Source organism: Lytechinus variegatus, chromosome 3 (assembly GCF_018143015.1).
Source record: "Lytechinus variegatus isolate NC3 chromosome 3, Lvar_3.0, whole genome shotgun sequence".
Lineage (NCBI taxonomy): Eukaryota > Metazoa > Echinodermata > Echinoidea > Temnopleuroida > Toxopneustidae > Lytechinus > Lytechinus variegatus.
In genome coordinates this window covers 34,520,965-34,547,759 of record NC_054742.1, presented here as the reverse complement: position 1 = coordinate 34,547,759, position 26,795 = coordinate 34,520,965, and the positions used below count along the sequence as shown (strand labels likewise).

The 26,795-nt window shown below is 33.5% G+C and overlaps 1 protein-coding gene across 13 annotated transcripts in view; it reads left to right on the top strand.

The window, feature by feature from the left end:
- Nucleotides 1-25,568, top strand: part of LOC121410850 (CLIP-associating protein 1-A-like) — a 74,696-nt gene extending 49,128 nt beyond the window's left edge. For 6 of the 13 annotated variants that reach the window (XM_041603185.1, XM_041603184.1, XM_041603183.1 and 3 more), the window contains 17 exons: nt 2,266-2,334; nt 4,674-4,787; nt 5,706-5,809; nt 6,280-6,343; nt 6,809-6,972; nt 7,222-7,300; nt 7,958-8,101; nt 10,256-10,342; nt 17,272-17,331; nt 18,795-19,562; nt 21,553-21,622; nt 22,011-22,065; nt 22,568-22,694; nt 22,954-23,082; nt 23,662-23,799; nt 24,257-24,442; nt 24,873-25,568. In XM_041603185.1, the coding sequence (XP_041459119.1) occupies nt 2,266-2,334; nt 4,674-4,787; nt 5,706-5,809; nt 6,280-6,343; nt 6,809-6,972; nt 7,222-7,300; nt 7,958-8,101; nt 10,256-10,342; nt 17,272-17,331; nt 18,795-19,562; nt 21,553-21,622; nt 22,011-22,065; nt 22,568-22,694; nt 22,954-23,082; nt 23,662-23,799; nt 24,257-24,442; nt 24,873-24,974 (2,460 nt within the window). In that variant the 3' untranslated portion in view covers nt 24,975-25,568. Of the gene's footprint in view, nt 1-2,265; nt 2,335-4,673; nt 4,788-5,705; nt 5,810-6,279; nt 6,344-6,808; nt 6,973-7,221; nt 7,301-7,957; nt 8,102-10,255; nt 10,343-13,023; nt 13,084-17,271; nt 17,332-18,794; nt 19,563-21,552; nt 21,623-22,010; nt 22,066-22,567; nt 22,695-22,953; nt 23,083-23,661; nt 23,800-24,256; nt 24,443-24,872 lie in introns of all 13 variants that reach the window. The other 7 variants (XM_041603188.1, XM_041603187.1, XM_041603196.1 and 4 more) reach the window with 4 other exon arrangements.
- Nucleotides 25,569-26,795: the final 1,227 nt, after the last annotated feature.

Below are 26,795 nucleotides of genomic sequence, written 5' to 3'. Positions count from 1 at the left end.
TCTTATCAGCACTTAGACCACCTAGAGGGTGGGACTGGGTAGTCGATAACTTCCCCCATAGTCTGCAAACTAGCACCTGTGTTCCTCTCATGTTCGGGTGGGAAAACTAAGGAGGAAATCAAATTAGCTTCGTTTCCAAAAGTATGGATGAATGTTCCAAACACGCATATCCTCACTGATGCTATTTGTGTTCTACTTGTTGGTTCACAGTCTGGAGCCTGCATTTCATTTCAGTTAAATCCTTTAGCTTTACTTGATGATTTATTATATACCTGTTCTCATTGCTTCAATTTATTTTTCTTTCAAGAAAGTATATATTTTGCAGTGTTGTATATTTTTTTTCTTCTTTTATCACTTATCACTGTTTATTAAGCATTACATAGTTTGTCTTTGATTTCAGATTCTATAAAGGTCATTTCATGCAGTGTAAGATGTTTTGTGGACTTATGTTTTCTGTGCAATTTGTCATTTCATCAAAGCTTTGAGCTTATTTAGATTTACACTGTAATGAGCTGGTAGTATATATGACCAGTTTAGAAAGTGGTGCTGAAAACTTTTACGCAACAGTTTTCACCAAAGGTTAATTTTACCTTCCTCTGTTAAGAATTTTGTGCTATATTTAGTTCACATCATGATCATGTACAAATATGTATGTATTTCACACTTTTGAAGGTATGAGAATACATTTCACTTCCTACATCTTATTGTAAATATAAAGTGTTCGATTTGCAGTGATGCTACTAAGGATTAAAGCCCCGTTTTAATAGTGCCCTGGCAGAGGGCGGGTAGAATAAAAGGGGGGTGGAGTTCCTCAATGAGGCGCTAAAACTGCAGGTGGTAGCCTCCATGCTCTCTTAACAGACACTCACTTTTACACTGGTAGGTTTTCATGGAAATGAATGTCCCCCCCCTCCAAAAAGAGACGGACAGAAGGAGAACAAAAGGAAGGAAATTGGGGAGAAGAAAAGAAAGAAAGGAAGAGGGGAAAAGGAAAAAGGAATTAAAAAAAGTGAAGAAAAAGAAAGGAAGGGGAAAGAGAAAAGGGAATGGGGATAGAGAAAAATAGAAAGAAAAGAAAGGAAGGGAGGATGGGAAAGAAAAGGAAGGAAAAAAGAGAATAAGAGAATAGAGACATGAAATGGAGAGGGGAAAGAAAAGAAGATAAGAGAGAGAGAAAGAAAAGAGGAGGGAAAGGGAGATAGGGAAGAAATGGCAAAGGAGAGGGAGAACAAAGAAAGGGGAGAGAGAGAGAGAGGACGAGAATAAGGGAAAGTAAAGGAAAAGGGAAAAGAAAAAGGGAGTGAAAAAAAGGGAAGAAGAGAGAGGAAAGGAAAGGTGGGGAGAAAAGGGGAAGGAAAACGATAAAGGAAGGGAAGAGGAAATGAGGAGGAAAAAAGAGTGAAGGGAAAGGGAGATATGAAATAAAAAAGAAAAGAGGAGTGAAGGGAAAGGAGAAAGGAAAGAAAAGAGGGGTTAAAAGATATGCATGTATAGAAATGAGAGAGGAGAGAAAATGAAGGGAATAGATAGAGAGAGAGAAGAAGATACCTGCTTAAGAGGGAAGGGAAAGAAAAGGAGAAGGGAAATGAAGAATGGAGAGGAAAATAGAGAAAGAAATGGGAGAGGAGAGAGCTTTTCAGACAGACTGTACCCCGATCACGTCTTGACAGAACATGCATCCGGGCGAAATTTGTGAAAATCCATCTCGACATAGTCCTGCTTTTTTCCCAGTGGGAGCATCTTAATAGGAAGGGATAGTTTTGTTCACCCTGCGTTTGTCGTGGTAGGGCAGTAAAAAAGTGTCTATTATGACGGGGCTTAAGTCCGAGTCTGAAATTTATTCACCTATATTTTCCAAAAATGTTAAAGAGCTGTGAGTCATAGTCTCGTTGATGTAGAAGGGAAAGTACACTCTTAGAAATGTTCCAAAGCTTACAATTGAAAAATTAAGATAATGTCAAATTGGTAGCATTTTCCTCATGTTTATATAAAAAGTAAAATATTATTTGTAATTGAAATGACTTCATCTTGCCAAAGTAATTTGATAATTGAAAAAAAGAAGACATTTCATTATTGTTACTTAAAAAGTGTCACTGCTACCAGAATTCAAAAGTCGCAAATGATTTTTAGTTAAATAATGATGGTAATGACTAAATTGTTTGTATTCTTAGTGAAAGTATTTGGAAAAAGTCATGAATGATTGTATACAATCCTGTGTTGAAAAGAAGTAAAATAAAAGGTGGGAGCAAACATTTATTGTGACAGATATCTGCCCAGAGAGCCCTCAGGAGCAACTATGGGTACGGTTACGATTCTGATTACTCCGACAATTTGGTGAGTCAAACACTGCAGCCAACACTCGTAGAAGATAAACGGACCTTAGTAATGGAAAACAATTATTTTACGTTTCTTTGATTTCCATTTCATCACCCTGTATAATTGGCTTGAATCATTGGTTTGATGGTGTTGCGTTGTGATGCATTACCAGAGGTAGCCTGTGGATTACCCATAATGCATGTGCACCTGTTCATAGAATCGTGTGCAGGCATGGAAGTTGAGTTTTTGTTGTTGGATGTCCATATGGAAGGGAATGCATTTGTTTTGTTTTGAATATAGTCTGATTTTGTTCAGTAAAATCTGAGGTGTTGGTTGCTCTGTGTTATATTTAAAATCATGTAAAGATTATTAGATGCGTAATGTTATGAGATAAAATTTCTGTTGCTAGCATTTGTGTCCCATTAGCTTAAAGCAAGTGTAATAATCACTGGTAAATTTAGGTAGTTTATTGAATTAAGTTATGAATGATTTGGCACTCTCATGCTCAGATTATATTGCAGAATTCATACTCCTTTCCATTAAATGTGTCAATATCTTTGGTAGTATAGCATTGTTTTTGTTAAATATTCTTGTTCAGTTCTATATTGTGTGGATAATGAATGAAAAATGGAATTGATTGATATTTTTATTATTAAAATTGTTTTATATTGTACACTTGCCATAAAGTTGAAGTGATATTAGTGTGCCACACTTTCTTGTAGAGGAAGCAAAGCTAATGAACAAATAATGTTTTATTTTAAAGAATAATCAAATTATTTAAGGAAATGTGTAAATGTCATTATTTTTCTCTTACATGTATGTTATCTGTCTGTTTTAAAGTTATTTACAAAGTTGCTTGTTTAATGCAATTTAGTTGCTTATTAAAGACAATTTTATGTTTGTTAAAGCATGGATTATTATTTTCAATTGTTTGTTTGCTTTGTTCCTCTTCTAAGATGAAACCCTTATGATTTGCTTATTTTATTTTGTTTACAAGTTCCTGTACACTTTGTTTTATACAGCATAGATTATAGTACACGTATGCACTATTTTAAGCAACAGAGCATCATTTCGAATATATGCTCTCCCTAAAAGTTGAGGTAGCTTTGTGCTTATAAACCTATAAATGAAATGTTCTCTCACCAAGGTTTGTATGTTCAATGAAGATGTTTATCATGAGATTGGGTTCCCTACAGTATATGGTTTCTCGTGACACAATGAATATATAATTGACAGAAAAAGATATATTATTGATGTTGAAACAAGCATAGTCCTGATTTTGTTAATCTGAGAAGCGTGTCCTATTTTTCACGGTCATATAAGTTCATCATATTGATTGAATTATTATTTAATTAGGTTTGATACCATTCCTAACCAGACACATTTTTAATGAGGGAAAAAATGGTTGGTCTGTATCATTTTTTGGAGCATGCAGAGGAGCACTGTTAAATATTTTATTTTCTTAAGCCATTCAAATGAAATTATGATTTACCCATAAATCTCAAGGCATCGTGGTGTAATCATGTTCATTGTATGCCAAGTTATATTTTTTTAGACAGAATAAAACACACTTTTCACACAGCATGGTTGCAAAGCATACGGAATAACACACCTGAATTCTTGAACTTTCTTTTTTAAAATAGAGGCATCTCAGCCAGTTACTTGCACAGAAAGCTGAGATGATCACTTTCAAAGTGGATTTGGGTATTCCTGCCAGTGTTTGAGTTTTGTGTCAAAATTTCTCTTTGTCGTAATGTTTTGTCCGAGTTAAAGGATAGAATAAAATGAGAACCAAATTTCTCTTTAAGTTTCATTTGTAAACTTTAAATAATCTATTTCATTTTGAATGTTTTACCAACATATGGAACATGTACATACGTGTATCTATACAAACGGAAGATACTTTTACATGCATTCAATTACAATGGTTTGCATTATCTCTGTGGTTTTGATTTCAAATGATAAACAAAAGCTAAGATGTGAATGATAAGTTTCTTTTAGTTTTGATGAATTTTGTTTTTGAAATAAAACTTTTTACACAAATTAGGTACCTTCAATGATTGAAATAATAGTATTCCTATCTTATTTGCTTCCTAATTCAAAATCTATAATGATTTTGTACACGATTTCAAAATAATAGAAATAAACTTCAAGGGCTGAATTTTATTTCTCTTTTTTTTTATTTGAAAAAGAAATGATATAGTAAATTGGAATCTATACAGTATCTCTTATATTTTTTTCAAACAAATGATCATACTTTGGATACATCATCTTGTAATGGTAAGTAAGTAATTGCTGGTTAAAGAGATCAACAATATTTAAATTAAAATGTTAATTGTTATGATTTGATTTGACAGACCCAGAAAGTGATGCAAAGGAAGAGATATGAAAACTTTTCAGATGATGAAAGCGATGCTTCCAGTGTCTGTTCTGTAGGATCATATGGGTCGGGACCAGCAAAGATCATTGAGGTGAGTTATGCAATTCATCACAACCCAATGTGAGAGATATTGAAATGCAATGCTATTTGTATTAAGGTTATCTGCATTTGTTTGTTATGCAGGGTAGAAAGTACTTTTGATTTGTGAGGGGCTAATTTTCTTACCACAGTTGGGTGAATGCTGAATGTTCTGGGTTATTTCTTTCATTTGGAGAGTTACTTTCTGTGTAACAAGTAATATGCTGTAAATGGAAATATAATTTTTTGCAGTATAAAGAAGAAAAATTTTCAGAAATATTCCTGAATATTGTTTGTGGCAGAACTTTTAGCGATACAAGAAAAGATGGCCACCCCCATGCATGCCATTTATATCTCCTCTGCTGCTGCTATGCTAGTAATGTAATTTTCAATTCCAGTTGTACTGAGGTACATAAGTATGTAGAAGTCAATCCATGATACCATTCATACAATTCAGTCACTATACACCAGTCAGACCATTTAAAATGATGTGGATCATTTAGCTTGTCAGAGTATTTAGACCAGTCATACCATATATGACAATGTGCTAGACTGGTTACATCAATCTTACATTTCTTTGTTGACTTAATATGAAAATTACAATAATCATTGAATATTGAGTATAGGTCTTTATGTAAATAGGCCCCGTCATACTTTTAATCTGAGGAAACCATTTCCTCTTTTTTTGCACAGCGACCAATCTTGGTAGCATAATGTAATTCCCTTGCAATTTAAAAAGTTGAACATTATTTTCTAAGCAATGGTATAAAGTTAATGCTTAAAGAAACTGTTAACAATGGGAATCAACAATTCCTTTTTTCCTTCTTTTTACCTGTCTTCTGATAATTGTGAGTCAGTTGTGTAAGATGTAACAACAAGAATGACTAAATTTGTTTAAGTACTTTGTATTTAATTCCCTATGATTTTACAGGATGTATCAGAAGTCCTAAACAAGATGGCAAGTCCTGCATGGTCAGAGCGGAAAGAAGGGTTAATAGGTCTTCAGTATACCCTACATAGCAACAGAGCACTAAGGTATATGCTTTATTGATATGTTTGAATAACTTGCTTTAGATGTTACTGGAATGGACATAATGTCAGTCAAAATAAGTAATTAATAATTAAAAGGTAAAATCTTGAATCAAACTTTGTTATTCATTTCATCCATTATACACTATGTATGTTTCAAGACTATAACATTTTTGCAGTAGATTACTTTATAATAGACCTGTCAAATTTCAGTTGCTTATTCATTTTTTTTTTTGGAAACCTCTACTTTTTGGAGCACCATGCCCATGGTAGTTGCAATTGATGACAGAGTAAAGATTGAAGATGGAGTTTAATGGTAGAGTTATTATGGATGGTAAATTTCTGCAACAGAGCACAGGGTGGCTGCTTTTTTTTTTTTTCACGAGGTCAGTGGGAGTTAATGTCACATATGTCACAATCATGTGGTATATAACACGTTACGTTTACATATGTTTGTATCATTCTTTAATTTTCAGTCGGTCTGAAATAAAGAGAATCACAGAGTTGTTTACAAGGATGTTTGCTGACCCACAGAGCAAGGTAATGCTATTGTTCCTTTAGTACATTACAAATCATTTTGAGTAACATTCTTTGTAAAGACACTGGTCAATAGGCAGTATTGATCTTAGTTATAGAACTGGATGCACCATATTTTTCACAATCATATTTCATGACATACATGTAAGATTGTATTATCTCAGTCTTATTGCATTTTCATCAATTTCTTTATGTTTTACATGCATTTTTCAGGAAATTATTTTTGGGGTTTGATTGGTTTTCAATTTTACAAAGATAAAATGTTTATTATGATGCTACTATTTTTCATATTGGGAGTAATTGTTTCCAAAGAGCTAAATGGTATGCTGCATTTGTCCATGTATGAAAAATGTTATTTCTGTACAATTTTTTTTTGTCTCTACATTTTCAAGATAGTTTTGCCTTTTTTCCCTAAAAGACTGCATAGTTTTGATTTTGATTCTTCATTTATCTTTCTCCTTTTTACAGACATTCAGCCTGTTCTTAGAGACATTAGGAGAGTTCATCATAGTGCACAAAACTGAGCTACTGGACTGGTTATTTGTACTCATCACAAGACTATTACAGAAGATGGGGTCAGATTTATTAGGTTCTATTCTCAACAAAATTCAAAGGACACTAGAAATTGTCAGGTATATGCCTTATAAAGTCTTTCCCTTATATTATTTCTTTGTTATTTAGCTCTTTGGGCAAGTATATTATTACCATTAGTTATGATATTGTGGCATTTTCTTTCTTTAGTGCATGCATTGAATTCAATTAGCGTGGAATAAAAAAGATGTGTACAATATTTCTAAATTATCAAAAAAAAATCAAAAGTAATATACTGAATTAGTGAGGTAAGCTTACCTTATTGCCATTCCTTCTATTCTTTTTCACAGGGAAAGCTTCCCATATGAGATTCAATTTAGGATACTAACCAAGTACATTATGGACCAGACACAAACACCTAACATGAAGGTAAGGAGGGAGGAATCAAACTGAATATCAAGGTTTAGCTTATATGATCCCCCAATCAATCTCATCCTTGGAAACAAAAATTGTTATATAAGCAACAACAAAAAAATGTGAATAACCAAGATTTTAGTGTTCCAAATAGTAGCTCACTAAAGCCATGTGAAAAGTAATGGGCAATTTCATCATTGGAATGCTGCTTTCTCCCGAGGCTACTTTCTCATTTGTAAAGGGAACATTATTGATATATAATCTTTTCTTCAAGTGCACTTTTTGTACTAATACAAGTCAGTTTGAATAGCATATTTGTAAAAGGCATTATTTGGAAGGGTGCATTTTCAAATTTCATTTTGTATGTGTGCCAAGACCTGAAAAAAAAGTTTTCATCAAAGAACAAAGAAGTGTTTGGGTATTGAAACTTGTTTTCTAATTGTTTGTATATCAACTATTATTGTTAAATAATTATTGGTAAATAATTGCAATACCTGGAGGCTTATGCTATTTCATTGCATTGCATCATGGCACTTCATACCAGGGTAATAATGGGTAAAGTGCTATGAGCGTCACAACATTATTGGTATGATTGCCAAAGTTGCCAAGTATGGTCATGGTCATGAGGATGATGATGATTATTATGAATACTGATGAATTTAATATTTTTAGACAAAAGTTGCCATGTTACGGTACATGGAGAGTTTGACAGATGTGATGGATCCTGCAGACTTCAGTAACTCAGCAGAAACCAGGTTAGCTGTCTCAAGAATCATTGGATGGACCAAAGAGGCCAAGAGCCCCGAAGTCAGGAGGGTAAGATGCAGGATTCAAAACTGGCCAAGACCTTCCCTACTCCCTCCCCTCTGATAAATGTGTCAGAAATAAATGGGTGGGGGGCACTATGGCATAGTTGTTGTGTTGGAACAGGTGGTTCAAAGCTGATCAACTACCATTTACCCTCCCCTATATGATGCTTAGCCTTTTGAAGATAAAAAAAATAATACCTCCCCTGGTCATCTCTACCAAGCCCGCCATCTTGCTAGATTTCTTGGGGCTGCTACAATGTCAGAAAATTGCCATCCATGACAAGCTATGCTACATTCTTTGAATGCATCAACTGTATTGTAAAGGCAATTTTATAACATTCCTATGCAAAGTGATTCAAGAATTGAATTCAAGTATTATCCACATTTCCTGTCATTCAACAAGATTTATAGGAATTTATTTTGTGATCTGTTGAAGTAACTCTAGGGAAAATTAGTCCATGCACCAGAACGTTAAGGAATTGTTTACTGTTCATTTTGAAATCCGTTTCACAAGGAACCAATCAATTTAATCAAATACAAAATTGACATGCCTATGATTTCCTAAGTTCAGACTCCAACTGTAGTTAAGCAACAGGGGGCAGTTCAGTTTTTGTCTCACCTGCGAAGCAAAGTGAGTTTATAGGCGCCGCTTTTCCGGCGGCGGCGGCGTCAACATCAAATCTTAACCTGAGGTTAAGTTTTTGAAATGACATCATAACTTAGAAAGTATATGGACCTAGTTCATGAAACTTGGCCATAAGGTTAATCAAGTATTACTGAACATCCTATTAGAGTTTCATGTCACATGACCAAGGTCAAAGGTCATTTAGGGTCAATGAACTTAGACCATGTTGGAGGAATCAACATCGAAATCTTAACCTGTGGTTAAGTTTTTGAAATGTCATCATAACTTAGAAAATATATGGACCTAGTTCATGAAACTTGGACATAAGGTTAATCAAGTATCACTGAACATCCTGCATGAGTTTCACGTCACATGACCAAGGTCAAAGGTCATTTAGGGTCAATGAACTTTGGCCGAATTGGGGATATCTGTTGAATTCCCATCATAACTTTGAAAGTTTATGGATCTGATTCATGAAACTTGGACATAATAGTAATCAAGCATCACTGAAAATTTTGTGCAAGTTTCAGGTCTCATGATTAAGGTCAAAGGTCATTAGGGTCAATGAACTTTGGCCGAATCGGGGGTATCTGTTGAATTACCATCATAACTTTGGAAGTTTATTGGGCTAGTTCATTAAACTTGGACATTAGAGTAATCAAGTATCACTGAACATCCTGTGCACGTTTCAGGTCACATGACCAAGGTCAAAGGTCAATGAACTTTGGCCGAATTGGGTGTATCTGTTGAATTACCATAACTTTGAAAGTTTATGGATCTGATTCATGAAACTTGTACATAAGAGTAATCAAGTATCACTGAATATCCTGTTTGAGTTTCAGGTCACATGATCATGGTCAAAGGTCATGTAAGGTCAATGAACTTTGGCCATGTTGGGGTTTTTTGGTGAATAACCATCATATCTCTGTAAGTTTATTGGTCTAGTTCATAAAAAGTGGACATAAGAGTAACCATGTATCACTGAACATCTTGTGCGAGTTAGAGTAGTATTCAAAGTCAGCACTGCTGCTATATTGAACCGCGTGGTGCAGGTGAGACGGCCAGAGGCATTCCACTTGTTATTCTCTATGTGACATCTTCTATCAAGACAGATGAAACTTGGGTGCATACAATCATTTTGTACTGCTGTCAAATATTATGATGATGTTGGTAAAGCTTGTTGCCTCACACATTTTATGATTTTGAATATGATTTATGTTATAATTTGGATGATTTGCAAGTTCTGTACATAAACAAGTTAACTAAATCATGACTTTGTATAATTTCAGTTAATTTGGTAAGGATGGGGTTCTCTTTAATGTACCCTTTCCACCTTTTTATTAAGTAAGCAAGTAAAGTTCTAACCCATTTTTTATTGCAAAGTCCATGTAAATTCAAACAGTGCTATTCCTCCTGTATTCCAGGTATGCCATAAAGAATGAAGTAGACTTTGTTTATTGTTTTCTCACTTTATTGATTTATTGCTTCGTTATTTAAAGCTGGTTTTATTGTTTATTTCATGTTTTTTACACCCAGGCATCCCAAGCTGTATTGATAGCCTTGTTTGAACTCAACACCCCAGAATTTAGCATGATGTTATCTGTACTACCCAAGACCTATCAGGTAAAAAAAAACAAAGTGTATCATGTCACTTCCTCCTTTGTCCTACCTTCTCAAATGCATGTTATCTTCCAGGTCTCTGCCCCTTTCCTGGGTTATGATTTTGAAGCCCCACCAAACTGACTACCTTGTAAATGGGGTTGAACCATTTTTAGAAAAGGGTAATATTGATACTCATCTGATCTTTTTTTTTCTTTTTGTTAAGAAATTACAAAAAAAAGAATGATTTTCATTCTGGACAGAAAGACTTTGTGTGAGGTCCTATCATTGCAAATCTGTACTTAAATTTGAGTTAATGATGTAAATGATAATTGATATGTAATTGCCAACACAATATTATCTTAATAAACAGTGCTCAAATTCTGTTAAGAGTAATAAATGACACCTTTAAATATTCTGTGGATATATTTTTGGAGAAATATGAAGATTTCCCCTTTTAAACGACATATGAGATAAAAGTAATTGCCTCTTTGATAGAATACAAATTGGTTCTTCTTCTGCAAGATGATTTTTTTTTTCAAGGTCTTGATAATATGGGGTGTAGATAGGGATCCATTATTATTTATTCAGTTTGGGGTAATCTATCAACTAAAGATTTTATGAAGAAGTGCAATTTTTTTACAGGTGGTCAGTTAGGTAGCCCCTTTATGTCCTGTATTTCCGTTTCTATATGATTTGCCTCTTTGTGCTTGTACCTTAGTCTGCTTTCCAAACTCATGTTTATGTTATCTGGCCTCTGCTTTCAATGGTTTTTGTTAAAAATTAAACACCACTGCCTTGAAGAGCACCAAAACATTCTGGATGGTTCCTTTGAGAGTAATTGATCCTTTTCAACACGCTATGCATGATTAGATTTTAGGGAGACGGATAATTAATGGAAAATTGACAAAAGTCTGAGACTAAAGTATTGATGCTGATTACACATTTAATGCAGGTATACTTTGGGGGAAAAGAGGAAAAGAAACATAAATGTAGAAGTGCACTGCATCGTGATGAAAATCACGTTTATGAATGAATGATATGGGTTAGGGGTATAATTACCACCTAAATAAAATTTGCTTTTACTTTTCTCATTTAATGGTAAAACGCAACAAAGTTAATTCAAATAAATTGTTTTGTTTAATACAAAGTACTATACTTTCCTGCATCATCTTATCACATTGCGATTTGTTACCCCAACTCAAATAGCAAATTTGATGAGTATAACTTGTTAGTACCTTATATTCTCACTACTGAGCATTCTTTTTTCAAAGAACATTAGTTGCAAGATATCTAAAGGCCTTTGAGGAAAACAAATATTATCTATGACTTTCTTCTTTAGCATTTAAAGATTTTATTATCTTAATATGATTGCACCATTGGCAAATCTCATTTGCTGGGACTCGTGTCATATTTTGCCGTTCAATGTTTAGAGTTTACTCTTCAAGGTATGTAGTGTGGAATGCCATGGCGCGACTATGCTGCATGAAATATGGTCTAGTGGTGCTGGGTAGTCAAAAACGGTACTTTGCACTCATTGGGGAATGATGCCGATGACAATTTCAAAATAATACCAGTTCAAATATTCAGATGAGTGACCTTGAAGTTATTGATATATTATGACTAAAATGATAATGTATTTGCTTTGTAATCCTAGGAGATAGTACAATGTACCTGTTGTTGTCATGATTAATGTACATTTGTTTTGTATGGAATTTATGGAGTGTAAGTAATTTATTTAGGTAGAAATATGTTATTCATGTAAATATTCTTAAGATAGAGCAAACTATCTGTTTATGCCTGTGAGTAGGATAAATTGGTGATTCATTTTACACATTGAAAAATTAGAGAATTATTCTAGTTTGCCAAATGCCAGTCAGATACAATATTTGAAAAAAGCTTGCAACAATGGTTAATGAATATCTTAATGAAGTGATTATCTTGTATGAGCTAGGCTGTTCATAGATTGTCCTTTCAAAACAGAATTAATAAACGTGGATAAGTAGATGAGTAGATTAATGCTGAAATAACAAATGTGACTTATTAGTTATTTGCGTGCAGTGCTCCACATGTGGTGTTGACATCCACTTACCCATTATCAAGCCTCTTCTAACCAATAGAATTATCTAAAATAGACAGTTATCCAGCATAGAACTTTGTCCTGTTTCATAATGACTGGTTATTGTAACAAATGCACATTTCAATAAAAAGTTTAATATCAGCCAATCAAATTGAATGATTTCAAAAGCTTTTAATGGTTATTGCAAATTTGCTATGATAACAAGTTTTATTAAACATGCTCAAAGGATGTTTATTTAGATTCACATATCCTCAGATCTTGGGTTAGGTTTGTTTGAGGATGAGTAATTACCTTGTTTGTATTTCAGTATGGTTGCAGGCTTGTGGTTCTCGAGAGATTTGCTGATTTCAACTCACTGAAATAAATTTATGTTATTTACATTTTTCGATGAAACATTTGAGTTTTGGTACAAATCAACAATGGTTTATTCAGTCATCTACCGATTGCATTGTTTAAAATACATAGTTAAAAAAGGAAATGATAAAAAAGTATAAACCCTAAAACTTCACTTAAATTGTCACAATTAAGAAAATATGTGACATGTAGCTGGATGAGCTGTCACAAAAAATGGTGTATTTGCCCCCCTTAAATACAATATTAACCTGATTGTTTTTGCTGTGTGTAGCCTTCTGGCCCATGGAATTATCTCGTTCCCAACTCACCTAATCAGACACCAGGCTCCATGGTGAGATCATCATATCAACATTTAACAGATTCAAATATAAACCATGTAACCATCAATACTCCATAGTCTTCCATTGTTTGTTCCATTCTGAATAATTTGTATCAGGCTATTGTATATGACCCCCCCCCCCCAAAAAAAAAAAATCAAATATTCAAGAATTAATGAATTCTAATCAGATTGCAAAGGCATTAATGTTGCCCATTCCATGTTGCATTGGTACTTCATCCAGCTCATAGAAGCAAATATATTTGCTGTATACATGTAGCAATATGATGGATTAAAATATTCTTCTTCCTTTCCCTTCTATTTCTTTCTTTTATAACTTTATTCTATTTTTACATTCTTTACTGTCCCATCCCTAATTCTCCTCTCTTTGCTACTCCCTTTGTTACTCTCTTTCTTTCCCCTCTCTCCCCCAGATAAATCACATTTTCTTTTCCTCTTTGCCCCCCTCTCTCTTTTCCTCTCTTTCCCTTTCCCATTCTCTTTCTCCAAGCCTCTATCTCTATAAGAGGTGAATTGTATTACTAATTGCAAATGGCTGATATCTATGTGCTTGTGGTATGCCTGATGAAGGGAAAACATCTTTGCTCTAATGTGCTGCATAGTAACACAAGCCAGAGTCACATTGGTTTTATTAATTTGAATTTAACTGTTCTATTCTATAAAAACACCTATCATACACAGGAAATCAACATTTTACACAAAAAGAGAGACAAAAAAATTAAATATCTGCTGTGAATGACTCTAAAGATAGAAATATAAACTTAAATGAAATATGCAGGGGTTCTAAAGGGCAAGATGTCCCTTGTAGTTAAAGCTCTCTCCCCCAAATCTGAGATGTTTTTAATGCTCACTGTCAGGGATCAAAACACATTTTGATTTTTTTTAAAGCTGTGCATGAAAAAGGCATTTTATTATTCTTGGATTCAGATTTATTGCAGAGTATAGTTACATGCATGTCCTAGAAGGTGTGTTTTGTTCTTCACTTTGATATTTTGGTTCTAGTGTTGCTTTTAAAATACTGTTTAAGGCAGGAAGATAATCACAAGCAAGCTTAAGAAAAACGAAGTATTTGTATAGATGAGAGTATGTGTCATTTACCAATTCTTGCATAAAAAGACTCTACATGTATATATTTTGTTTTCATTTTTAAAGAAAATTTGATTTTCCACTTGTGTTATTTTAATTGTCCTGTTGCTAATGGTAATACAAGGATATCAATTGGCCTTTTTAAAATGTTTTTTGTGATAGGTCATTCTTTAATTTACAAATTCAACATTCAGCAGTGCTCATACATGTATATTCCCAGATTTTGAATGGTTAATTTCATCTGTGTTTATGGATTTCAATAATGTAATTTGCTTTATTCAATATCCTCAATATCCGTGTTGTGTTTTGCGTTTGTAGAACCCATTATTTTTTCCCAAAATTTGCCCAATTTAAGAGAGCATGCCGCCTCCTCCATTTGTTTAAACATTAAAGTGACATTTATTCTTTCTATTATCTTCTAAATGTGTGAGAGTAATGCAAATTTACATGTAAATACAAAAAATAAACATTTTTGAATTGCTAATTAATTTGTGATGTATTATGTAATGAATGAATAGATTGATGATAGTATGTAGCATCAGAAATTAGGCCATATAAATATATTTTAAACTACAATGTGAGAAAAAATCAAGTTCTTGTTAACCTTATAAAATGTCTGAATTTTCATATTCTGCATCTTTTTTATCTGAGGGAAAAATTTAAGAAAATTGTTTTAAAAGAGTTCACATGTGTAAACCAAAAAACAACAACAAAAAAACACAAACCGAGAGTCTCTTATTAAGAAATTAGCCAATAATAAAGGTAAAATAATTACATGATAATACATTATATTTTCATTTTCTACTTATTTGTAGAATATTTTTTGAGGGATTTTTTAAAAATAATTTCCTTGCTAATTAATATACAAACAACAAGACATTCCTTAAATATGCTTTTATTATTGGATTCAAATTTCAAAATCATATTTTAAAAAATTTATTTATACTGAGATTTTTCTTGGTGCAATTTTTATTTCTTACTAATGAAAAGCTTAATTCAATGACAAAATAAATTGCTATTCAGGGAAGTAGGGCTCATTAAACTTCTTGATTATTTTTTATGGGAATTGAAATATATTTTTGTGGGAATTGAAATATGAAAACACCCCCCCAAAAAAAATAAATAAATAAATTAAATAAATGAATAAATAACATAAAATAAGGTCAATGAAAGTTTGCGAACAACTCGATAAAAATGAGAAATTTATGAGCATTTGAGTGCGAAAAATCCTCCAGTTCATGGCAATGCAACCAAGATCTGCGATGTCTCACAAATACAACTCTCTCCCCCTGTGTACACAGAAAATAATACCCTCAAATACCTATTTTTTCTCATTGTAATGATAGTAAAACCTCTTTGTCCATGGTGTATTTTACAAAGCCTCTATTACATGTCATCCCCCACCAAAAAAAAAAAAACCACCTGATCTATGGATAGACTTTTAAAAGTGACAAATTTAAGTATAATATGTAGAAAAGTCATTTGGGAGGTGTGTAAGTGTGACATCATACATGTCAGTCAAATTACTAACAGGAGGATGTCCACAGCATTAGTGATCTCAATATTCATATGCTCATAACTTTTTTATCATTTTTGAATATTTCTTAAACCTTCATTGATTTATCACTTTTTTCTGTTTTCATGCAATCTAACTTGTTCCCAGGATTTTATTCTCCTTAATGCAATTTACACTTTTAGATGGTGTTAGCGCAGAGCTTGTCAGTTCAAATGTTTATGGTATCACCATTTTAAGTGAAAAGAATTCTGCAGTAAAACATTGATAGCAATGCCATCTTTCATACAAAATTGACACTTAGGGGATAAGATTACAAGTGTGTTTATATCTGGGACATTAAAGACAAAAAATGGTTATTCTATTAGTTAATGACATTTTCTACTCTCAGCCATCTCTGAGAAATCAATTCACTGCATTTATAATATCGATCTGTGTTCCATAAAAGTGAAGTAACGGTTGATATAGTGCAATCATTTTGTTTCATGTTTCTGAATTTAGTATTATGAATCTCAATCATTTTTAATAGTTCATCAAATCAGATTTCCATAGAATCATCTGTCCCATCCAGTGTCAATGAAAATTTTAAAAAAGAAATCTATTTGCAGTAGTTGAATAGAAGTGGATGATATAGAACAAAAAGAAAAGCATCTGAGGATCAGGCATGCAACTATTCTTTTTTATAAAATAATGTAGGCTGTATAATAAACCACAATAATATGCATAGACTAATAATGTACTCGACAACACTAATATTCACTGGAAATTAGCAAAATTTTGTGATTACATATGAAAGCAATAAGTGTTACACATTGATTTAAAGTTACATGTATATTCAGTATAAATCTATAGTATATATATAATTTTTTGTTATTGCATTCTTCAGACGAAGTTATTGTACTGGTTTTAAATGTCATCTTTAACTATTCAAATGCTTTAATAGCATCTTGATTATTTGGAGATTCTTTAATATGAGTGTATGCATTCCACTAGCGTTTCTGCGGTATACATTTCCTGTGAAATTCAAAATAACTGAATTTATTCATCACTTCCTGATAGTTGGTGAAATCCTGATTTAGAATTGGTGCAAGTTTTTCTTATTTCCTGTTTGGATATCATATATTTTGTTTTAATGTTCATTGTTAAAAGAAGGATATTCATTATTCAACAAATGTTGAATCAACAAAATCAAAAGTAGTACTAATATTGAAATTACTTGTATGGTTCAATTTGCCTTAATATTTCTTAATTTGTAACCATGTATTAATGTCAGAATTTTTCTTCTATTTTCAATTGCAAAACTTATTAATGTCCATCTAATTTTTCTGAAGGGGGTTAAAAAATCCCTTTCATCCTGTGTTAATGGTGCTGCAGTGGGGGAACCATGTTTGCCTCCTGACCTTTCAATTCTTTTTCTCCTTTTGGGGGCTTTATGGAGTCTCTGAAGTATTTTTAAGGTTCTTCTCTGTTTTCACAATCTGACAAATAATTTGTTTTATTGTGTGTTCTTTGTCTGTCATTTTCCCTTTCTTCCACTCTTTTTGTTGTTTTTTTTCTTTATTTTTTATTGTGTCTTACACTAGGAGGGGGCGACCAAGCTCTTGCGCAATGACCTGCGTATAGCATCCACCATTGATGATGAGGTAAAGCAAAGCAAAACAGAAACAGATCTCAAAGCTCTGGGGCCACCTAGCAATATTAAACCAAAATCCATCCAAATGATCAATGTAGCTCTCTATTACCTGCCATCCAAAATTGCTTAATCAAATATATATTCTCCTTTAGCTTTAATTCACCTTTTCCTATTTAATTTTCTTTTAAAAGTCTCCAATTTCCTGTTGTAACACTAGATTTTTACTTTACTGATTTTGAGTCTACATTAAGTTTATTTTATACTGATTATTTGTAGGAATTGCCATCTGGCACCTTCCCTTAATATTGCTATGAAAGATATTAAAGATGAGATTTCTAAACCTTGAAGTTGATCTTTGGTTCAGTAATACACTCAATACGTTGCCACACTCAGGCTGAAGAGATACTCTGGTTCGTGTCGGGTTGATATAAATCTATTTGTGTTTCTTTGTGCTTGCTTGTCTCTTGATAGTGCACCATTCTGTGAAAGAATGTCTTTAATGTTTGCCTCCTAGTCTTTATACTGCATGCTGTGAGATTTTCTCTGTTGCATGTCTATTTTTTTCTTCTCGCATGTTGTCTGGGTCTTGTCTTGTAGCCCTATCCGTTTTGTTCTCATTGCGCTTTCCCTTCTCTTGACAATTATTGGAACACTCTCAAGTTTGGAATATATCCAGGTGTATATTTACTCTATATTATTATGTACAGTATATTACTCCTATCACAATTATTTATGTATGATACGATTGCAAATATATTTAGATCTCAGTTTGTAACTGATAGCCTTTCCCTCTATGTATTTATATATAAAGTGGTTGCATGATTCTATACACCCTCCAATTATGATCGTATGATATTCTACAAGGACAATATAAAAACTGTGTGTTCATATTTCATCAGTTTTCCTTGTAGGTAGGTAATAGAAGAAATCAGTTGCCTTTTCCTTAACAAGTTTATATTAAATTAACCCTCGTGTATATTCAGTTTATTAATTTGATAAGTTTGTTTTGTTGGTTTCAATTGAATTAATATTGTCGTGCATATTTTGTATCATAATACAGTTTTGTCATTGCATTTCATAAATGTAATCTTGTTTCCCATTGTTTTGTTTCAGTTTATTAAGTGTACCGTACCATGTTTTGTTAAGCCTTCATTCCAGTACTTTTTTATGATCATGTGATCACAATATTTTTAATCTGTTATCTTTTTATATCTTTGACTGCTACTCCTCACTTACAATGCAAGTCATCTAAATATTTATTAATGGTGTGAACATTTGCTGTGCTATTAATCAATAGATTTGTAGAATGAGTATAGCATAGACAACGTAAGTAACAACTAAACTTGAAGTATGTGATTCAGATATTATATGCTTACAGTTTAATAGTGAAGGCTTGACTTGTTACCATTACATAAATGACATTATTTATGTATTATATATGTGATGTTTATATATTGCATGGTTAAATTGCAGATTACTGCTCAGGAGTATAGAAGTAAAGCTTCCCCAAGATCAGCCTTGAAAGCTTCCCCTCGATCAACAGGTTCCTCACCCCGTGGCAGCTATGCCAGCAACGGCCCTCCAGACACTGAGTTCCTCAACTCAGAAGACATCTATGACTCACTCCGCCGAACCACCGCTGAAATACAGAACTACATGCACAGCAGCCGCGATGATCTTGATCATGTCGCAGTCAGCAAGGAAACGAGAGTGGACAGTGATGAGGTATTGCCTGACCTGGTGCCAGGCATAAGAGTGGACAGTCCCGAGGGCAAGGTCAAGGAGTACCTGGAGTACCGCATGGTACCTGACCCAGACTCCATGCTGTCACCCCCACCGATCACCCACAGTAGATCATGCGGGGACTACCGTACAGTAAGCGGTGCACGCTCTCCCACCCCACAAAAAAAGCTCCCAGCTGCCTCTTCCCAAGCTAAGTCCCATAGCAAAGGCAGACCCACATTGAAAATCCCATCAGCAAGTGGGCGGGGGTCACGCAACCAATCCCCTGCTGCCAAGAACAGAGTCCGTGCACGTTCCCAGTCCCCATCTCCCCCTGCTCGTGCTAATCAATGTTTCACAGATTATGATCATGCCTCTCCTACCCCACCAGTCTTCTCTCCAGATTCCTATTCTGAACCTGCCTATAACCCCCTTCCTATGTCCACCAATGCTTTGTATCGTGAGTCTGCTTCTCCTGTCTCTTCTCGTAGAAATCATCCGGCCTCAGGGGATGGACATGTTAGTATTGTCAAAATAATCCTCTTTTCTGCATTTTTCTCATTCTATATCTTTATAATTTTAACTTTGTACTTTCATGTCATCAATTTCGATACACATATCTTTACTCTTTCAACTTTCTGTATATATACATACTATTCCATACCCCACATATTTATAAAGCCTGTATATACCCATATTATACTCGTTTAGATATCAGATCATATATATTTTCACTTCACAGATATGTGTCATTTCTATCACAAAATAGAAGGCCATTCTAGCATTCATGATGTATCACAATTTATGAGTTCTATATATTTTTTTAGTCATTAATCAACATCATGAATATATGACTTTATAATATAACACTTTATAATCATTACTTCGTTGGCCTTGTGTAAAAAAAAAAAAAAAAGAGAGAGAAAATTTTTATTGAATTTATGATCATTATCTGGTACTGTTTAATGCCACTAATGTCTTAAGAGTTTACTATCTTTAATTTGCACACTGGCCTAATCTTTTATGTTTCTTATAGGGGATATCAAGAGGAATATGGTGAGGTCTCAATTAATTAAAGGCCAAGAAGGTCCATGTTTGTGGATATATTTTTTATTTATCTGAATCCCCCACTCATTGGTATTAGATTTTTTTGTGCCTTAAAGAAATGTGCCCTGTAAACCATGTCCTTGCCCTGATGCAAATCAAAATATAATACCTGAACATTATTCTATTTATGAATGTTTTTTCTCATGTCACTCTTTCCTCTCCTAACCTTGTTTCTTCAACCAACTGTACTAATCCTACTTTCACTGTCCCAATCCATACCTACACATCGAGCAGTCAGTCTCAATACCTGACCAGTCCATCATGACATTTACCATGGTCAGTATTTGCCTTGCCCTTCTAGCAGCTGTCCACTCTTTACAGGCATCATCAAGATTTATTTTCATTGATTATTTCTGCAATTAACAATTGCACTATTTAATACCACTGCAAGACTTTACGACATGGTTATCATTTTTTATAGTAGACAAAGATGGTCAATATGAATGATTAAAAAAACCCAGAGTAATTAAAACTAAATGGGGTACTAAATGCATCCTATCATCGGCTTTCACTGATCAATTGATCCTTCCCACCTGAAACCTTAAAATACATGTAAATTGGATTGTAAAATTACTACCAAGCAGTTACTTATTCTATAGATAAATGTGTCTTAAATGTAAATTGTCATTTTTGTTTAGAATTTCATTAAAAATGATGTTTATCAAAGTCATAAGTTGAGCAGTGGTTTTGGTTAATTTGTTTTTCTTTGCAAGGGAAGATTTTTCTGTTACACTTTAATTTGACATTAATTGGTTTTATTATGTAAATTATTTCTCAAATTATCATTTTTTAGCTTCTGTGAAGTTTTAATTTCTGTATCACTTCATTTGATTTATGAATTATACACTCAGTACATATACTAACAGCTTTGTATCCAAGAATTATAAGTATTTCAAAGGCTTTATGCATTCCAATCTTTGTTCAATTTATTCACAGGATTATTAACAGCATGAATTCACAAATCTAGATTATGAATGATACATCATCATATTTTTCAGGGAAAAATATATTCTTTACTGATTATATTCAAAATTCAAGCATTTAAGCAAAGTATGTGAACAAGTATCAAATGTATGCAATGTAATATATCTTGTCCTTAAGTCCTTTTTGTCCATTTTGTATTGACAGGGTCTAGTGATTTTACATGCTTAATGCTGACCAATTCCTAATCTTTTGATGATTTGTTTTTCTATTTATGTATAACATACACTGTCCTGTACATCTACGGTCATGATATCATATCAGCACAAGTGAAGTAAATATATGAATTTTTCTATTATGTTGGACTATTATTTGTATCGTTGCAGTGTATTCCTTTGAATAGAGCTAGTTTAGGGAATCTCATGATATTAACTGAACATTGATTGTTTAGATAGTAATTAAGACATATATATATTTTCAGGGCATAGCAGATACAATGGGTAGAATGACATTGACTGATGGAAACTATGAGGATGAAACTTTCCATGAAGGTAAGTTGTGAATTCTGCTTCGTAGGAGAAATTAAGGGTTGACTGATTCTGTTTTATGTTATGAAGAATAGATTTGTGTTGAGATATTTTTAGTGATTATAGAATACCTGGGGGCTGTTTCACAAAGATGATGTAACATGCAATCCCAGTGATGACTGTATGTATTTAGTATTGCCTGTCAATGCAACATAATCTGATGAGTGAGGTGGTGTGTTGTTTACTGCATGCAACAAGGACTAAGTAGCACCTATAGAGATGGTAACTCTTAGTTGGGAAGCAAGCCACCGGGAGATTAATTTTTTTCCAAATTGTCAAAGAGAATAGATGTATGATATGGCCTGTTTGTTTCCAGTTTGATTAAGTCCTTCCTTCCTGTCTCTCCATGTAGATCACCAAGATATACTGGTTCCTCTACTGACTGAACTATCAAATCACAATGGAAGGTAAGTAAAGATTAATTTTTGGATATTTCTTTTCTTGTTAGATTATACTTCATTCAATGAATATTGTCAAGCAAATCATATACTATATTGAAATTGGTGTGGAGATATTTTTTTTAATTATTCCATTAGATGAGATACAAGTTTTCCATATGAAGCACATTTTTACTGAGTTTTGCTGCAGACTAATTATATTTGAAGTTTGATATAAATGTGCTTGCTGAAAATTTGTAAATTATACATTGTTACCAATTTTAAAGCAGGCTCATTTTGAATATTGACATTTCAATAAATATAAAAGTTAGACAAAGGTTTGCTCATATCTGTCTTGATTGCCAAGATTGTAGAAAATGTTTTTATGATATAAATATGTTTAAAATTATTATTTAGTGAGATTTTCCTCTTTTTTATGGAACTCAATAAAAAGTTACCAAAATGTATGCCGTTCAATTACTACATAAGAGGTGAATAGTTTCTGACCAATAGTTTGTGTTGATCTTTACAGGTTTGAAGAGAGAAAGAATGCCATGATGCAGTTAATCCGCCTCACTCGGTCTGAGAGCCTGTCGCTTTGGGATGACCACTTCAAGACAGTTCTCCTTCTAATGCTAGAAACCTTGGGAGATGTAGAGGTAAGTTGAAAGAACATAGATTTTAGCATATACACAAGATAGTTCTAGTACATTTTAAAAATATTTTTCTTCTTTTGACATGGCACAATTTTTTTTTTATTTGTTATTAATGTACTGTAATGGTTATAACACAAAGAATAACAACAAAAAGAAAAAGTGTAAAAGAATCAGAATATATTAGAAGAGGAAGAGTAGAAAGAAGAACAGACGATATGTGATCATGTGTATAATAATCATTGTATTTCATTCTTGCCATCAGTCATCAATACGAGCCATGGCATTGCGTGTCCTTAGAGAGATCTTGAGGAATCAACCTGGTCGCTTTAAGGATTATGCTGAGCTCACTATTCTCAAGATATTAGAGGCACATCGTGACCCACACAGTGAAGTAAGATAACAGCTCTACACTAATTACAAGTCTACATGTGGGGGTGTTTTGTAGCATTGAATTGACATTTCAATGACATGTCCAAGAATTCAAGACTTTTCATTATTTTTTTGTTGTATATGACCCAACATTAGTTGTTAAGCTAAAGTAAAAGGTTATTATCATGGAATCGCCTGGGAATCATTTCTATTCAATTTATGCAGGGGATGTGTAGACAAAACTAGTTTGGCATTATGAAAAATCCTCTGATTTTTATTTTCTTTTTGCAGCAATCAGAAACAAAGAGGCTTGTCTTATTTGGCTTTAGCAGCATTCTACAGATAAAAACAAACCATAAACATTTATTCAAATTGCATAACCACAAAAGTGAAGATAAGAAATGATTTTCAGAATACCAGCCATAGCTTAGTCCATGACTCCTAATTTTAGATCAAACCGTATGTTTTCCCTACCCTTTGTTGTGATGAATGTCAAATTTTTTTTTTTTTCGTACGTTCAGTCAATTATCATAGGTGCTTTACTACACAAAAAAAGTGAACACCATAATTCATTGTCAATTTTATGTGCTTTCTATTGCAGGTTGTAAGGCAAGCAGAAGAGACTTCGGCCACCCTAGCTATTTCCATTGCCCCTAGCCAGTGTGTCCGAGTCCTATGTCCCATCATCCAAACTGCTGACTGTCCTATCAACCAGGCTGCCATCAAGATGTTGACCAAGGTGAGACTAGCACCAGTGTAGGATAATAATGTTAAATCATTCCGTTTTAATATAGCACGATACACATGAACAATGTCTATAAGTTCTTTAGAGATATATTGTACATTTGATCATTGGAGTGTGGATTGACATTCAAGTGTTACATATACACACTTTCTACTCCCTGGAGAATAGTTCTGCAATGTTCAGACATCTCTTGGGAGCTGCTGTAATTGAGCTTCTTAGGTCTCTCGTGGAAGACATTCACCAAAGTACACATAGAGCTAATTTGTATTGTTATTCAATTTATCTCTTTAAGTAGAAACTTCCATGGAGTCCAATTTGTCCTTTACTGGCCGTCCAAATTTTCAGCTACTGAATAAATGTTATAGTCCTTGAATCATGTAGTTTGTCATTCAAAATGCAATATTCTCCTTTTATCTCTAAATTTTATATACAAATCTTTTTTGTTTATCAGATTGTTGAATTAATGTCAGAAGCAGACCTAATGGAAATCTTACCTGAGGTGATAGCTGTTCTACTCAAGTCCTATGACCACACTGAGAGTAGTGTCCGCAAGGCCAGTGTCTTTTGTCTTGTGGCCATCCACAACATCATAGGTGATAAACTCAAAGAGAAACTAGCAGATCTACCAGGATGCAAGGTGAGTCAATTCATCATCAAGAGATTGTAATATGAAGTTTGCATCATTTTTACTCTCTTAAACAGTCTCAAGGATTTTAGAAAATTACATGCTGGAAATAATGAAATTTATTGTCAATACAAAGTACAGAAATGCTCTTACGAATCTCATTTTCAAAGTTAAATATATCAATAAATGCAGGAATATCCCTGGTAAGTTATTATACAGAATATCTGTTCATTGAAAGTGATGTCATTTGGACAAGGTGAAGAGTTACTTTTTATCTGAGTTTATTTTGTTTTATTGTATAGATTTCTTCTCAAAGTAGTTTAAAACATTTCTTAGATCTACTAGAATTGTAAGGCATTGTGCGATGAATAGATTTTAATTTGTATATTCTAGATGAGTGATAGTCTTATTTTCATTTTTCTTTGAATTGTCTGCATTTTAGATGAAACTGTTGAACCTGTATATCAAGCGTGCTCAAGCAGAAAAAGACGCTCAGACGCCTTCTCCAAGTAGTCCTTCTGCTTTATCAACTGGAAGCAGATAGTACCCATCCTAATATTAGACTTTATACACCAGCACACACGCAACTTTGGATGGGACTATTGGTAGAGACCTGAGCATAGACTCCGAATCAGTGCACAGTCACAATACAGTTTATCAGTCAAAAGTGTATATTGGTTTCAATTACCCCCAAGTTAATATATTGTCAGCTAACCCAGCAGCACCACATAATCACCTACAGCACATGGTAATCTATTTATGGGACTGTACAGAGAGAACTAATAAAAAACTAATGAAGAATCTACTTGGAATTTTGTCTGCTTGACCTGCAAGAAATGGATATATGGTTTCCTTTAGCTAATATTTGCATACTACTTTGTGTCTGACTGTTGTAAAGTATGAAGAAATCAATCAATTAGTCCATTTCTAATTTATCTATTTCCACTGTTGGTAAAATATATTTTCAGATACCTTCATTAAGTTGCTGTAAATCAGGTGGAATAGCCATAAACCCCACATATTCACATTACCCTAATACAACTCACCATGGGTCCAACTCCAGGGGAAAAGGTTACTAAATTCTACACCTTTATCAACATTTTCTTCCAAATCCATTGAACCTGGCTTGAATATCAAACTCAGCTGTAAAAAGAAAGATATTTGAACATTGATAAATGCTTAGAGGGTACAATGTGCTACCTTATGATATTACAGCTGAAGATGATTATACCATTCAACCCTAATTTCTGATAAATCAGCTCATCATTGTATCAGAGACAGAAGGTCACTACTCCGTGTAAAGTAATTATATCCCTTTTGTTAGTTTGCCATGAGCTCTTTTAGTCCTGACTATCAATCAGTTCTTAGTGAGAAACACTATTTAAAGCAACAAGTCATTAGAGATACCGAGATGTGAAAGTAGTTATTGGATATCCAGCTTCAACATTTTTTATAAGAAAGTATTACTTAACCCTATATAGCCCGGGGGGGGGTGGGGGCCTAAAAGGCCCCCCCCCTCATCATTTTTCGCGATAATTTCTAAATGCAAAAAATAATACGCTGAAATTTCAGGAGTTTTTTCTTTCACATCTCCCGCACATTTTGAGACCCTGTTTGCGAAAATCGGGGTACACTTGCGGAGATATAGCACATATATACTTGACCAATGTCACCAAAAATGGCAGTTTCCATTGACTTTTGTGTGTACAATGTATGGGTTTTACAAGAAGTGTTGCCAGATGAATGTTTTTTTCTGTTTTTCCTCACATAACTTTCTTTTGGGCTATCACCAACTATTCTAGATTAAAAAAACAATAAAAAAAATAAAGATTTCAAAACAAAGAAATGCGTAAGAATTCGGAAACACAGAAGGGAAACAAGAATATTATCGAGAAAAATTAGCATATGCGCATAATTAATTACTATTATAATCTAATAATTATACAATTTCAATACAGTTGAGTGAGCTGTCTTTTAGATTACATGACTGGCTACTAACATGCTTGATTCCATTGCATTTTCTTAAAAAATGGATGGAAAACTACAAAAAATGAAAATTCCTTGAAAAAATTTGAATATTTGCATAATTAATTAGATAAATAAAAAATGATAATAAATATCACAAATTTGACAACACATTCTTGTAAAATACATAATGAGACACCCACACACCAAATTTGGTCGCAATCGGTCGATAAACGGCCGAGATCTGAGGGGGGGGGCCTAATAGGCCCTCCCCTCCCCCCCGGGCTATGCAATTTCAAAATAGCCCGGGCTATATAGGGTTAAAGAAAGACAATTGGTGGTATTGATTCAACTTACAACGTGTAGTATTGATTGTATGTAGGAGTGAGTAAAATTGTTT